Genomic DNA, 15,942 nt, shown 5'->3' on the forward strand with positions numbered 1-15,942 from the left:
CCATGGGATGGCTAAGGCCAATCTACAACTAAATGCAACAGTTTTTTGAGCCCAAAAAGGGAAATTGCCTAGGCTTAAAATGGCCCATAAGGGCAATTAGCCTAGTACTTGAAATGTCTTGTTCCGTTAAGCCAAATTTACTTTACATGGGTAAGTTACAATATTATTGACCTCAGATGATACTGGGACTGCAAATAAGCTTTTCATTGTATGAACTGCAATATTTAATAAGTGAATGGTGCATGAGCCAGACTACACAAACTGCATTATTAAAAATGTATACCAGGGCCAAGTCTTCTTATTCTGTCGATAAGCTGATAGACTGCACCTTTCTTCTTCCGTATGCCAAGGTCTTCAAAGCCACCTAAAATAAACAAATGAAATAATTGAGATAGCAAAAGATAGTTTACATGAATTACAGAAATGCACATATTCCAAATATTAAACTGATAAACAGAAAAGTATTTACACTTGAGGGAATTCAAAATACCTACTCACACATCACAAATTTTCCCAAACAGTCCTCATTTATTTTATTTTGTTATATTTATTTTTACATTTGTTAACCGGGTTATTCTGTCTGGGTTCTTAGAAGCCATTTTTCAGCAGAGACCCGAGGAGAAACCCCCCCCCCCCCCCCAAAAAAAAAAAAAAAAAAAAAAAAACGTTTTAAGTAAACAAATAGCAGGAACAAAGATAAACACAGATCACATTTTAAGTATACATACTTCTGAAGTAATTACATAACATGCAATAAAGGAATATACAGAATGGATGGATTATTTGCACTTTTTTACCAGGGTAGTCCACTGGGCCATTATGAGCCCATTTTCAGTGGCGACCCAGGAAGAAATGCTCCACAAATAACGAAACATATACAAGGAGAGAATACATATGAAAGGAGTACATTATGATACTATACACAGTAAAGTTAACATATGGAATGAGGACATTACAAGAGTATGTACAGAAAATGTAACATTTAAACAATTAGATGAATTACTGAATACTAGCAAATTGACAAATGTCAGGATCCACAAAGGTAAAAAGATTATCTTTACATAAACATTTTTGACAGTAGAAATAGCGAGGCCAACACCTGGCATTAATACATAGAACATTTCGAACATCAGAATCAAAATTAAGTGGTGGCAATTCGGTTTTGAGAAAAGGAGACAAGGAGCAGGTGCACTTCCAGGTAGAAGATAAGTAGTTTCTTAAGGAAGTTTTGAGTGGTTCTAATAGTTAATGGTTACGCATTCTATGCTGTGGCTACCAAACAAGAATACAGAAGCTGGTCAACTGGTAAGTTTGGTGTTTGTAACTGTAAATGGTGCTGATTCTCAAATCCGAGAGGCCTTCTTGTATGGTAGAAAGTAAACATTGTACTAAGAGCAGGACAGTCTGATTGTTTAAAGTTTATTTGTGTGCTGCTGTTAGTTGTAGGCAAGAGGTAGTGAGGTAGCTCAAGCTAGTTGAGTGTGTGAAGAGCAGTACAGTGTTTGGCGTTCGTTGTGAATTTGGTGATTTTGTTATAGCAAATGTTGAGTTTGGTTTTTAGGGAGGATTGGAGATTAGTAAGTAGTGGTGCACCATATACAACTGATGGTAATAGATAAGTTGAAGCTAGAACCTGTTCTGCGGAGGAGCTAAGGAAGTGTTTATATGCCTATAGAGTATACCTAGCTTTTGGAGAGTTTTGCTGATACTATGATGTATGTGTAAGTCAAATTTCAGGTGTTCATCTATAATTATTCCTAATAGTTTTGTGTGGGTAACAACCTCAATTGCTGTGTTATTCTGAGAAAGTATAGTGAATTTGGCTTTGTTTAAGGGGGTTGTCCTCTTTGAGGTGAGGAGGATGTGGTCTTGTTTGGGTTGAGTGATGGATGATTATTATACATCCAGGTCTCAGTAGAGGTAAAGGCCAGATAAGTTACTTGTTGTGGGTGAGAAATTGAGTCAGTGGAACATATAATCGAGTCCATCTGCGTACTGAATAAGTGATCCTTGACCTAGTGAGGAATGAAAACTATTAATGAAAATGCTGAATATGAGGGTCCTAATATGGAGCCTTGGGGAACTCCAGTGGAGGTGTTAAGATATGGAGATAGGGAGAGATTTCTCCCTCAGATATAGAAAAGTGTTCTTAGTATCCTAAAAAAGAACAATCAGGGCTGGGCTCAAACTTAAACTGAATGGTGGAGATAAAGATATAGCAACAAAAAATCTAAAGTTCTCAAAAGAAAGCAAAATGCAGAGTGTCAGAATGTAACCAGTGATTTCTGAATTGTCCAGCATTATGGCTGTTGTACAACAGATATATACATACCACACTGGCTGGACTGGAAATAAAAAGGCTCTCTACAGAATTAACTGTTAGGAGCTTGTCTTCTGACATCCACAGTTTTCTCAAAGAGGTGTGTACACTTCATGGCACATGCCATGGTATAATCACAACTACCACCTGAAGTTGTGTGTGTACATGATTGTTAATGAGAGAGACTGGTATGTTACTCAGTCTTAAAGCAGACTGCAGGAACTCAGTAAAGCAGTACCATAACTTTAAACACGTTCCTGCATCTCTTTTTGATAACTCCAATGCAAAGAAAACAAAAAAAAGCAAAAATGAATGCTGCAGTGAGTAAAAACAATCTAAAAGACACAGAACGAGAAAACATCACATGATGCACCTCCTTAACTTCTAGGAAAGTCCATCAGTTGGTACTGGCTGGAAAGGCCATTGAAGCAAAGATGGTGAGATAGCAAGAAACACCTACTGCATAATGCCTTTTTATAAACTGGCTGACACAGTGAGTAAATATCTGTTACTTCTGACTTCAAACATCCTCTGCACTGTAGTGGGCAACTGCTGGAAAGAAATCCTACCTAAGCAGTGAAAACTTAAACCTCCTCAGGAACCCAGCAAAAGGCTAAAAGGTTAACAGTTCTTCATGCTTAAAGCACAAAACTGCCAAATGAGGCTGGTCTGCTGGAGTTAAAGTCAAAGGAATAATCCTTGGAGATGACATGAAGCAACAACCAAACAGCCAAGACACTTTTGTCTACGATGGACACATTCTTGAAACAGATACTGAAAGCTGCCACACCACTAGTAGAAAGGCTTTTAACAGCAGCAATTTGTAATGGCTGGTTATGTGGCTGGTGGGGAAAAAAAGCAGCCAGAGATCCACTAGTAAAAGGCTTGTTTTGTCATTGCAAACCATTCCTTACCCATTGCAAAGCAGAGGAACTGTCCTGCCTTAATGAACATTTTGCACCCATGTCAAGTAGTAAACCAGTAGCTGGCAATGTACATTAAGGGATATGAAGGGTTCATTCAGACATGATTTTGTCTGCTTCCTAAAGGAAAAAGGATGATAAATGGATCCATTTAAGGACAGTACTGAGACTACTTTCAGGTAGAAATATAAAATATTCATAAGAGCCACATGATCCCCATGAAAGATCACGTCATCTACAAATAACAGCATGTAACTTAGAGATTCACTGAATTCTCTGGGCAGAGGATATGGTCGCTAAGAAAAGTTCCTTCCAAGGGGCAAACTTTACAGCTTCCTATCCAGCCAGACTGAATGGAGGCTGGCCAATCTAGAGCCATGATGTTGAAGTCCAAAAGAGAAAACAGGTTCTATATGCAAAATAACCACAACTTTTAACTATGTGAGCATTCTATGTTGTCTAAACAAATTATCTCTTACTTGTGATTATCATTTGTTGCATCTTTCCAGGCTGAACTTGAAAATGGTCCAGCTGGAACAAAGTTCTGCCCATCCCAGTTAGTTAATGAAAACAAACAAACAGCAAGTGAAAATTCAGAAACATTTTAAGAAACTGCTTTTAAAAGTTACTTATCTACACTTCTGCCTTCTTCAAGAGACGCCCAAAACATGCATTTTAACCAAAGACCAAGACTCTGACCAAATACAACTGCATATCATGATCATCAGGACTGCCTGCAGACTGACTAATGCAATAGGGGATACTTCTGAAACAAAATCTTTCACTGCACAAAATACGTCTGATATATTGAAGGGAGTTATGATAGCTTCAATCAAGTCTAAACCTTCTGCAAGATGATCCGGCAGAAGCAGAAAATCTAATGATGCAATCAGCCTTTGATCACCATGTGTCTACAGTGGTGAGGAAAACATTCTATGTTGCGCAACTTATAAACAAAGGTATGAAATCTAAGTCCAAGGAAGTCATTGCTCCACTGTATTCGGCATTCATCAGATCTTATTATTGAGTACAATGCCCCCCTTTGGTATGTACCTAACCAAGCATATCCAACAAATGGAATGTCCGCAGAGGTTCCTCACTAAAAGAATATAGGGCATAAGTAATATGTCCTATGCAGACCACCTCAAGGCCCTATCCTTGTATTCTGTCTCCTACAGGCTTTTGAGGGGAGATCTATGCCTGGCATACAGGGCATTATCAGACCCCATTCTGATGGACCTCCTGCATATCCACAAATCAAACAGTACCAGAATTACCTATTCTAAAGACTTAAACCTTGCCTGTGACATAAATAGAACCTGCTGGACAGATGGGTATGTATCCCAGAGACTACCCCATCTATGGAAAAGGCTCCCCCCATCCATGTGAAGCAGAGTTCCTTCCTAATCCAATTCAAGTTACAACTTGGACAACTGGATGGGAAAACGGAAATTCATCCCTGTTTGGCACCTATATCTCTGATAGGTAACCTGAAAATGGTTCATCTCCCAGGCCAATGCTTACACTTATCAAGGGTATCAGAACTTGTCAGAGATTTGGGATGTATGGCTAGGCTTAAAAAGGTCCTTGTGGTCATTAACCTAGTAAACACTTATGAACCTATGAACCTGTGTCGAACATGGAGCCAGCCAATGCTCCTCCTAAGGAGGAATTCTTTGGCTTGATAGATTCCTGTACTGCCAGGTCATAACAACCTAAAGTCACACTACTGCTGGCTATCTCTAGATTATAACAGCTCTTTCTCCGATTTTTTTTCTCAAGAGGTGTGAAATCTGAATGAAGTCCATACATGATTCTTTCCATAACACAAAAGGAAGAATACATCCACCATACTGCTCAACTGTAAAGATTTTTGCAGAATGTCCAGATTTTGGCCTCATATTTTTGGTCTGTTTGTCATAAAATTGTGGCTTTCTGGCAAATCATAGGCAAATTATTAAGGCTTGAAGTCAGAAAATAATGACAGACATTTGCGTTTCAGACTTCATGCCTTCAAAAAATTCATGCTACTGCAAAAAGTACAGTTGTGTACACTTACCATAAATGTAGATGTTCGAGTGTATTCACTGTTGCAGTCATCACACACAGGTTATATGCCTGCAAGTAGCCCTCAGTTGGCCCAAATACCACAGACTTAGCATTTCTGCGTCAGTTGCTCCCGCTCCAGGACTGACATCAGGTCATCAGGGGTATAAAAACAGGCAGCCGATGCCATTACATCAGTTTTTCTTGCCCCAAATGTCAGGAGCCCCCCAATAGGGAGCTAAGCTATGGTAGAGGAAAGCAGCACCAGTAAAAAGTAAATATGAATGCCAATACCCATGAAAGGGAGGAGTAAAAAGGCAGAGAGAGATTATAGAGAGAGAGAAAAGTACAGTTGTGTACACTTACCATAAATGTAGATGTCTGAGTGTATTCACTGTTGCAGTCATTACATTTGGGTAATCTGCTTGCAGGTTGCCCTTAGTCGGCCTGATTAACAGTCTTGGGTCCTGCATCGGTAGATGCAGCCCTGGTGGAGTGAGATCTGATCCCCTGGGAGATAGATTTTCCATGGTGCTTATAGCAGAAAGGAATGCAATGGTTTATCCACTTAGAAATGGTTTGTTTTGAAATAGCCTTCCCCTCTGCCCCTGCAGCAAATGCTACCAGCAGTTCCGATTTTCTTTGAGGTTTAGTCCTATCCAAATAGAATCTAATGCAGAATCTGTTCCCCTTTGTTCTGTGGATTGGGAAAGAAAGCTGGCAAATGAATGGACTGATTAAGAGCCACACTGGATACCACCATGGGCATGAAGGATGGATTGGTCCTGAGTGACACCCTGTCCGCATGAAAGATGATGAAAGGCTCCACTGCCGTAAGAGCCTGTAATTCAGATATCCTTCTAGCTGAAGTGATTGCTAAAAGGAAAGCTGTTTTCCAAGAAAGAAATTTTAAGTCTGCAGTAGCAGCTGGCTCGAAAGGAGGTAGAGTGAGTTTCTCCAATACAAAGTTAAGGTCCCAGGCAGGAGATGGAGCTCTTCTGGGTGGTCTCAAGTTTTTGGCCCCTCTGAGGTACTGCTTGAGCAGTGGATGAGAGATGAGGGGAGGCTCTGTGTTATAATGAGCTGAAATGGCTGAGGTATGGATTTTAATGGAAGAAAAGGACCGGCCCTTGTGAAGCATCTCAGTTAAGTATTGCAAAATCTGAGGTAAATTGGGTGCCGCTGTGCTCATCCCTCTAGATTGGTTCCAGGCACAGAATCTTTTCCATTTTTCAGCATAAGATTTTCTAGTACTAGGTCTCCTTGCCTCTGAGATGACATCCATCACAGGTTTGCTGAGGGATGACAGAGGTGAATTTAAGTGATTAGCCAGGCTGCAAGGTTCAATGTTGGAAGATGAGGGTGCACAATTTGGTTCTCCTGCTGAGACAGCAGGGAAAGAGTCAGAGGCAGGTGCCATGGAGATAACTGCGATACACTGTGCATGAGGGGGTACCAGTGCTGGCGCGGCCAGTCTAGAGCAATCAAGATCATCCATGTTTTGTCCTGTTTGATTTTTAGTAGAACTCTGGAGAGCAGAGGCAGTGGGGGGAAGGCGTAGACTGATAGGTTTTTCCAGCTGAAGGACAGAGCATCCACTTTCCAGGCTTGTTTGTGAAGAGTCCTTGTGCAAAACCTGTCCAACTGGTAGATCTGAAGGGAGGCAAATAGATCTATTTCTAGGCTCACCCATTCGCTTGTCAACATATTGAAAATCTTTGGTTCCAGTTTCCACTCGTGTGGGTCCATGAGGTTTCTGCTTAGTCGGTCTGCCAGTGTATTCAATTTTCCTGGCAGGAATTGAGCTTGTAGGTGCACTTGGTAGCTCAAGGCTGTGTTCCACAATGCCATGGCTAGTCTGTAGAGGGGGTAGGAATGTGTACCCCCTGCTTGTTTATGTACCGCATAACCATGGTGTTGTCCGTCTGCACCATTAGTTGTCCTGGAAGAATGTAGTCCTTGAAGGCTGTCAGAGCATTCTGTACAGCTAACATTTCTTTTTGATTGATATGTAGGTGCATTTGATTTGGGTTCCATTTGCCCTGAATGCACTTCCCTGCCAAGTGAGCCCCCCCCCATGCATAGTCTGATGCATCTGTAGTTAGGGTTTGGGCGGCAGGGGATAGTGTGAATGGTAGTCCCTTGTTTTGGTAGCAGACCTCTGCCCACCAGAGGAACTCCAGGTGCAGGCAAGGTATGATAGGAATCATTGTTTCCAGGCTGTGAGAATGTTGACTCCATAGGCTTTTTATATACCACTGTAGTTTCCTCATATGCAGTCTTGCATATGGAATTAGAAGAATGCAGAAGGCCATGAACCCCAAGGCTTGCAGTATTTGCCTTGCAGATAGCAGGGTTTTTGTGGCCACTTGCCTGAAGTAGGTTACCAAATTAATTTGCTTTTCTGGCGTGAGGCAAGCCATACGGGCAGTTGTATTCAAGCTTGCTCCCAGGAATGTAATTTGTTGACAGGGTACTAGTTGTGATTTCTTTTCGTTTATGGTGTACCCCAGACAAGTTAGAACCCTTTTTAGAAAAGCCAGATGATTTAAAGTATGTCCAGATTTTCTGCCTGAATTAGACAATCGTCCAGGTATGGGTATATTTGAATACTTCTTTGCCTGCAAAATGCAATAACTGGAGCCAGGCACTTTGTAAATACCCTGTGTGCAGTAGACAAGCCAAAGGGCAGTACAGAGAACTGATAATGCTTGTAGCCTGCTCTGAAGCGTAGGTATCTTCTGCAAGATTCCCTGATTGGGATGTGCAGGTATGCTTCTTTTAAATCTAGTGTTGCCAACCAGGCGTCTTTGCCTAGCATAGGAAGTAATTGGTGAAGAGTCAGCATCTTGAATTTTGGAATCTTCAGAAAGGTGTTTAGAGTTAGACAGGTCCAGGATTGGATGCCATGATTTGTCTTTTCTGGGTACCAGGAAAAGTCTGGAGTGGAAACCTTGTCCCTTTTCCTCTTCTGGCACCAGTTGAATACCCCCCCCCCCCATGTGTAAGAGGGACAGTACTTGTTTTTGAGCCTCTTCCCACTGATTTGGGGGCAGGTCTGGCCACCCATTTGGTGTTGGCAACGAGTGGAAATGAAATCTGTATCCCTGGGACACTATATTTAAAACCCATTTGTCCTGGGTTATGAGTTCCCATTTCTTTGCATGAAGAGCAATCTTTCCCCGCAAAGGGGTGGTCAAAAGATAAGTGCTTGGGAATTTTAACAGGAAGTCATTGAGACTGTTTACCATAGTGGGGTGTCTTTATGGAAGTGGAGGCCCCCCACTGCTTAGTTCTGAAAGTCCCCTAGGACTGAAACCTGGGGTTTTTGCTGTGTCTGTGTTTGGCTTGAGAGGACCTGGAAGGGACTGGAAAGGACCAATTCTTAGTAGGCCAGTGCCTACTAAATCTAGGAGGTTGCACTTGTAAAAATCTTTAACAGTTTGCATAGATTTAGCTTTATCTTCCATCTTTTTAAGAACTTCTTCAGCCTTGCTGCCAAACAGGCGGCCCTGATTTAAAGGAGCATCCAACAATTTAGCTTTAACATGATCAGGCAAAGATTGTTCCTTAAGCTAAGCATGCCTTCTAAGCACAGACCCAGTAACAGCAGCCCTGCAAGAGGCCTGTAAAGAATCAAAACCACATTGCAAAGTATGTTTTCCAACTTGTTCAGCAGAATGCCTTAAGTCCTGCAAATCTTTTCCACACAGTCAGGAATCAACATCATTTTCTGTTTAAGTAGTCCAATAACATGTTTCTGATATTTTAACATATGAAATTGGCAGTTTAAAGCACGGATTGCCAAGGTTGCAGAAGTATAAACCTTTTTACCCCATCTATCCAGTGCCCTGGAGTCTCTATCAGAAGGGGTAAGATTTTTAGCAGTAGAAGCCTTAATGCCCTTGGGCCCTTGAGAAACAGTCTCTGAATCTGCAACAGGATTTTTGAAAAGGAACCTGTGTGACTCAGGAACCCTGTAGTATCTGTCAGGTTTACTAAGAGCAGGAGACAGAGAATCAGGGGCCAAACTGGATTCCGAGAACACATGATCAACAATGTCTAGTACAGGAGGTATAGCCAAAGGCCTATGCTGAGGTAGGATCCCTAACCCTCTTTTTTTGAATCAGAAAATTCCTGGCTTTCCCAGTGGAAATGCTCCCTTAAAGTATGTAAAGTTTCCCCAAAAGAAAAATCCTCAGGAGGGGAAGCAGAGGGAATAGAATCCTCTGCATCAGAATCCTCGTTAGTATGGACATATCCAGGTAATCAGAAGAGTCAGAAGAAACAGTTTCCTGATCAGAAGATTCATAATCAAGCTCAGCCCTAGGTCTCTTAGAGGGGGGGGGGGGGGTTGACTACCCCTGATTAGAGTTATTAGATCTTCAGCCATTTTAATCATTTGTTTTTTAGGCATGGGGCATAGGGTTTTTTTGACATGGATTAAGATTTAGGCCTTAGTAATGAAGGAGGTGTCAATTTAATATGCAAGTCTGCAGGCCTGAATACACCCTCAGAAGCCGGTGCCTGCACAGTGGCTCCGGACCCATCCAAGGTAGAGACAACTGCAGGTTCCATAGTTGAAGTATCTCGCAGCATACCGGACACCGAATGGGTCTCAGTAGAGGCCTGTGAATCAGAAGTAGCGGGTATCAGGAGCTGTGAAAGCGCCTCACTGAGTACGAGTGAACTGGCCACTGGCTTAGGAGAAGCGTCGTCGGCAGTTTTGGACCTTGGCAGCCTGTCTCTGTCTTTCTCTTTGCATTTTTTCGAAATCCCGGTAGTCGGATGGCTAACCGATGACATTTCTGGATAATTAAACTGAGAACCGAAATATTTAGAGGCAAAAATGTACAAACGACATATAGTGCGCTGATTAAATAAAGCACAAAACCGACATCAAGGTACGTCATGGTCAGGGCCTAGGCAAGGAATACAGTATGAATGAAAATCTTTATGAAGTATTTACTTTCCACAAGTAATGCAATTATTAACTTTTACTAACATCGGTAAGGAGCAAGATAAAGTTTCCCCAACGGGGTACTTAGCTTTATGTTGAAGACTTCGGTTCTGAAACTCGAAAATGAAAATTTCAGGAGTCGGACGACTGGCACTTGCGAACTGCTTCTACTTCGGGCACCGCATGGCAAGAAAGACTGATGTAATGATGTCGGCTGCATGTTTTATACCCCTGACGTCATGGAAGAAGGGACAGCAACCGACGCAGGACCCAAGACTTTGTTAATCAGGCCGAGTGAGGGCAACCTGCAAGCAGATTACCCAAATGTAATGACTGCAACAGTGAAACACGAAGAAAGTACAGTTGTGTACACTTACCTTAAATGTAGATGTTCGAGTGTATTCACTGTTGCAGTCATTACATTTGGGTAATCCTGCTGGCAGGTTGCCCTCAGTCGGCCTGAATTCCAAAGTCCTGGGTCCTGCGTCTGCTGCTGTCGCCCCTTCCCTGACGTCACATTGTCAGAGGTATAAAAGAAGTAGCCAATGCCATTTTCTTTAGTTTTTCTTGCCCCAGATGTCAGGTGCCCCCTAAAAGAGTTGCCAAAATTTATACATACACACACACACATATATATATATATATATATATATATATATATTATACAATTACATGCACCAATATAAACTTTACCTTCATCTACAAGCAAATACACCAGGTAGGTTCCAACAGAAGTAAAGGGGGATGGTGGGTGGGTAACCTGGACTGCAATAGTGAATACACTCGAACATCTACATTTATGGTAAGTGTACACAACTGTACTATGTTCTTCGTGTTTCATGAGTCCCAAAGCTATGGTTGGGAGGCTGGAGCTAAACAGCATTAGGAGCGGCTATGAGGCCCTGCAGAACTGCAGTGGCAAAGCCTGCCCTGGATTTAGAGTAGAGTGGCAGATGATAGTGCTTTGTAAAGGTGTGCACTGAACTCCAAGTAGCAGCCTCTAAAATGTCCTTGGTAGGTACTCCCTTGAGAAAGGCTGCTGAGGTGGCTCAGCTCTGGGTGAATGTGGCTTAATGCCCTTAGGTACTGGTTTGCCATGGTGTACATAGCAGAAATGAATGCAGTGGCCTATCCACTTTGAAATAGTTGTGATCCTGCAGCATATGACACTAGTAATTGCTCTGTCTTTCTGAAAACTTTGGTTCTGTCCAAGTAGAATCTAAGCTGTCTGTGTACGTCCAAAGAATGCAGAATTCTCTCCCCCCTGTTCTGTGGATTTGGATACAAAGTTGGCAGGTGAATAGTTTGGTTAAGAGCTACACTGGACACCACATTTGGCATAAATGTTGGGTTTGTCCTCAGAGAGACCCTGTCTGGATAAAAAAAGATAAATGGTTCTACAGCCATGAGTGCCTGTAGCTATGAAACTCGTATTGCAGAAGTTATTGCTAAGAGCAGAGCTGTTTTCCTAGATAAAAACTTTATATCAGCAGAAGCAGCTGGCTCAAAAGGAGGCAGAGTGAGTTTTTCCAAGACATAGTTGAGGTCCCATGCAGGCATTGGTGATCTCCTTGGAGGCCTTAAATTTTTTGCCCCTTTGAGAAACTGCTTTAATAAGGGATGAGAAAAGATTGGCGGCTCTGCATTGTAATAGCCGAAATGGCAGAGGCATGAATTTTAATAGATGAAAAAGATAGGCCTTTTGTCCAGCATCTCAGTTAAGTATTTCAAAATCTGAGGAATATTTGGCACAGCTGTATCAGTTCCTTGTGCATGGTTCCAAGCACAGAATCTCTACCATTTTCCAGCATAGGATTTTCTAGTACTAGGCCTTCTGGCTTCCAAAATGACATCCCATCACAGCTTTACTGAGAGGTGTGTTTTGTATGACTACATTATCCGCCATGCTGCCAGGTTTAATGTCCTGAGTTGGCTGTGCAGGATCTGATTGTTTTACTGGGACAGTAGATTAGGTATTTGAGGTAAGGTCCAAGCTGGGCATTGAGACAAGTTCTTTAGCATTGGATACCAGTACTGGCGGGGCCAGTCTGGGGCAATCAGTATCATCTTTGGCATCTCCTGTCTGACCTTTAGGAGTACCTTGGAGAGGAGAGGCACAGGGGGAAAGGCATATACTGATAGGTTTTTCCAGCCGAAAGATACAGCGTCCACTTTCCATGCCTGTCTGTGATAAATCCTTGTGCAGAATCTTTTTAGTTGGTAGTTGTGAGGGGAGGCAAACAGATCTATGTCCGGTCATCCCCATTTCCTTGTTATGCTGAAGACTTGTGGATCCAGCTGCCACTCGTGGGGATTCATGAGGTTTCTGCTTAGTTCGTCTGCCAGAGAATTTTTCCTTCCTGGCAGGAATTGTGCCTGCAGATGTGCTTGGTAAGTCAATGCTGTGTCCCACAAAGTCATGGCTAGTCTGCAAAGGGGTAAGAATGTGTGCCCCCCTGCTTGTTTATATACCACATGACCGTGGTGTTGTCCGTCTTTATCAGTAGTTGTTCTGGATGAAGTAGGTCCTTGAAGGCTGTCAGGGCATTTTGAACAGCTAGCATCTCTTTTTGATTGATATGTAGATGCATTTGGTTTGTCTGAAGGGGTGGGATTCTTGGCTGTAGTTGCCTTCATACCTTTAGGCCCATGGGAAATGATCTCTGGATCAGCAGTAGGATTCTTGAAAAGAAATTTGTGAGTGTCAGGTACTCTGTAGTACCTGTCTGGTTTTCTAGGGGCAGGAGGCAAAGTATCAGGAGTAAGACTGGATTACATAAAAACGTTAACAACAACATCCAGGACAGGGGGTACTGCTAAAGGCCTTTGCTGAGGCAAATCTAGGAATTCTCTGAGTCTCTTTTTGGACTGAGGATAGTCTTGGCATTCCCAATGGAAGTGCTCTCTTAAAGTATGCAAGGTTTCTCCAAAGAAAATCCTCTAGAGGGGAGGCAGAGGGAATGGATTCCTCTGCATCTGAATCCTCATAAGCAGATAAGGGCATGTCTTCATAATCAGAAACCTGAGTCATCAGACTCCTGGTCTGTACAAGCTGCCGGGGACTGGTCTCTTTCTCTTTCTCTTAGCAGGGGAAGGCTGACTTCCCCCAATCAGCATAATAAGGTCTTCTGCCATTCTAAGCATTTGTTGCTGTGGCATGGGAGCAGGTCCATGCACTTTGGTCGTCAGTTTTCCAGGCATAGTGCGTACTCTTGGCCTAAGAAATTCAGTAGTTTTAGATAAAAAAGAAATTGTTGGTTTGAGCTGAACATCAGTTGAGCAAAGAACTGCCTCAGAAGCTGGTGTCTGCACAGCGGCTCCGGACCCATCCAATATAGAGACATCTGCAGGTTCCATAGTTGAGGAAGAGTCTCGTGGCATACCAGACTCCAAATGGGTCTCGGTAGAGGCCTGTAAATCCATAGAAGCGGGCATCAGAGGCTGCGAAAGCGCCTCACTGAGTACCTGTGAACTGGTGACTAGCTTAATGGAAGCGTCATCGGCAGCTTTGGACCTATGCGGTCTGTCTCTGTCTTTATCCTTACAATTTTTTGGAATATCGGTAGTCCAGTGGCTTACCGAAGCCATTTTCGAATGCGGAGAGAGAGAGTCAAAGAATTTAGCAACAAAGAGAACCCAACAACGAATAATTCAGGTGTTGAACAAGACACAAAACTGACAGCAAGGTACATTGTGGTCTGGGCCCAAACAGGTGGCACAGTAAGAATGAAAATCTCTGCAAGGTATTTGCTTTCCACAGGCAAAACAATTGTTAACTTTTTCTGACATTGGTTAGAGCAAGAAAAAAGGACCCCCAATGGAGTACAAAGACTTCAGGATTATTCATTTCATAAACTAAATTCAGGTAGCGGCCGACCGGCACTTGCAAACTGCTTCTGCTTCGGGCTCCTCGGCAAGAAAGACTGATGTAATGATGTCAGCTGCCTGTTTTTATACCCCTGACAACCTGACGTCAGTCCTGGAGTGACAGCAACTGACGCAGAAATACTAAGTCTCTAGTATTCGGGCCGACTGAGGGTTACCTGCAGGCAGATAACCCAAGTGTGATGACTGCAACAGTGAAACATGAAGAACATCATGCTATTCTATCAATTTTCTAAGTTTGTAAGAGCAATATTTAAAAAGTGTCCCTATTTTGGGGCCTTTGTCCCCTCATTATTTATGACTTTGCCAAGATTTCTTGCTCTAAGAGGTTGAGAAGTATGATGCCCACCATCTTCTTTCTCTGTTCCCTTATGTAGTTATCAGAACAACAGAATGGCCATATTCTTCTGTGTGGCAAACAGAGTGATCTTTAGGGTTATCAACATACAGAAGACCCTTACAAGATAGTTTTCCTTTTTCCTCAGTTGAAGAAGGCTGAAACTGCAAATCATTATACACAGTAGTAAATTCCCTTATTCCATAATGTGAACCACTTTCAGAAGATGCTCCATTTATGGCCTGCTGATACAGCTACACTACATCTCTGCACATGGCTTACAAGCTTGTATATTTTTTTTTACATCCAACACCAGAGTCTAGTTGTCTGACCAAAGCAGCTGAGAGACTGGCCTCATGTTCCACCTCAGAGCCTGAAGTAAAAGTGGCCTCAGCTTAACTGGGTTTGAGTGAAGCCTCTTTTCTTTTTCTTACACAGGATGGAGCCCTGGTGTTCTCTGCAGTATTCAGCAAAGCATCTGTCATCAGGCACTGCTATATGCCTCCAAGCATAAAGAGAATAGCAAGACTGAGATTGGTGAGCAATGTCCACTACTCCATCAGCAATCAAAGCCATGATTGCTCTGTAACAAATGTCATCAAACTGTAGACTACAACACCCTCATCTGCATCTGTAAACATGAAATTGCAGAGATAATGGTCACCATGATGTCATTGCCAATAAGACTACATCCACAACTGTACAACTGTGACTTTAGCCAGACTGCACAGACTGACGTCCACTGTCCCTTTTGTAATCAAGAACAACTGACTAAAAAGTTTTATCTGTGCCCGTTGAGAACAATCCTCCAGGTTACAACAAGAGATGACTCTTCTAGTTGATGGTGACATTATTGGTCTGCAGCCATGAGTGGATCCAAGCAAGGACCAACTACAAAACAATCCCTTGAAAGGTTTACAACAAGACTTTCATTAGGCAAAAGAAAATACAGTTGTGTAAGAATCTACCATAACAGTAGATATCCAAACTTACCCGACTTCTCACTGCTGCAATATTTCTTACTATAGGGATACCCTGCTGTGGGTAGCCATACATCTGGCCAGCATACAAAGCCTGGGCCCCATTCATGTATCATACATCAGGCATATATCCTACATCTGAAGCATAAGGTACACAAGTGATGTACAAGTACAAAACCCTCAGAACTAAACTGTCCCAGAACAAAAGCAATAAATGAGGACTAAAAGTAACATGGTTCATGTACGTCCAGAAAAAAGAAAAATCCCCTCAGTCAGAGATAAAAGAGGAGGATGGAGAGACAGAATACTGCAACAGTGATAAGCTGGACATCTAGAGTTATGGTAGGTTTTTACACAACTTTTCTACGGCACTCCTTAAAGTACAGTTGTGTAAAATCTTACCATAACAGTAGATGTTCTTCTCTTCACTGCTGCAGTATCCAAAACAGAAGGGATCTCCTGCCAAGGCAGCCAGACATTCTGACAGTATA

At 42.4% G+C, this 15,942-nt stretch overlaps 1 protein-coding gene across 1 annotated transcript in view; it reads right to left on the reverse strand.

Annotated features, from left to right (window-relative positions):
* The window catches only part of TLL1 (tolloid like 1), a 1,749,881-nt gene extending 1,749,450 nt beyond the window's left edge, over window positions 1-431 (reverse strand). Inside the window, exon 1 of the mRNA XM_044063452.1 lies at window positions 284-431. Coding sequence (XP_043919387.1) covers window positions 284-431 — 148 coding nt within the window. The remainder of the gene's footprint in view (window positions 1-283) is intronic.
* Between the last annotated feature and the right edge of the window lie 15,511 nt (window positions 432-15,942).

Source organism: Protopterus annectens, chromosome 2.part1 (genome assembly GCF_019279795.1).
Source record: "Protopterus annectens isolate FY-2018-M chromosome 2.part1, PAN1.0, whole genome shotgun sequence".
NCBI classification, from domain to species: Eukaryota; Metazoa; Chordata; order Ceratodontiformes; family Protopteridae; genus Protopterus; species Protopterus annectens.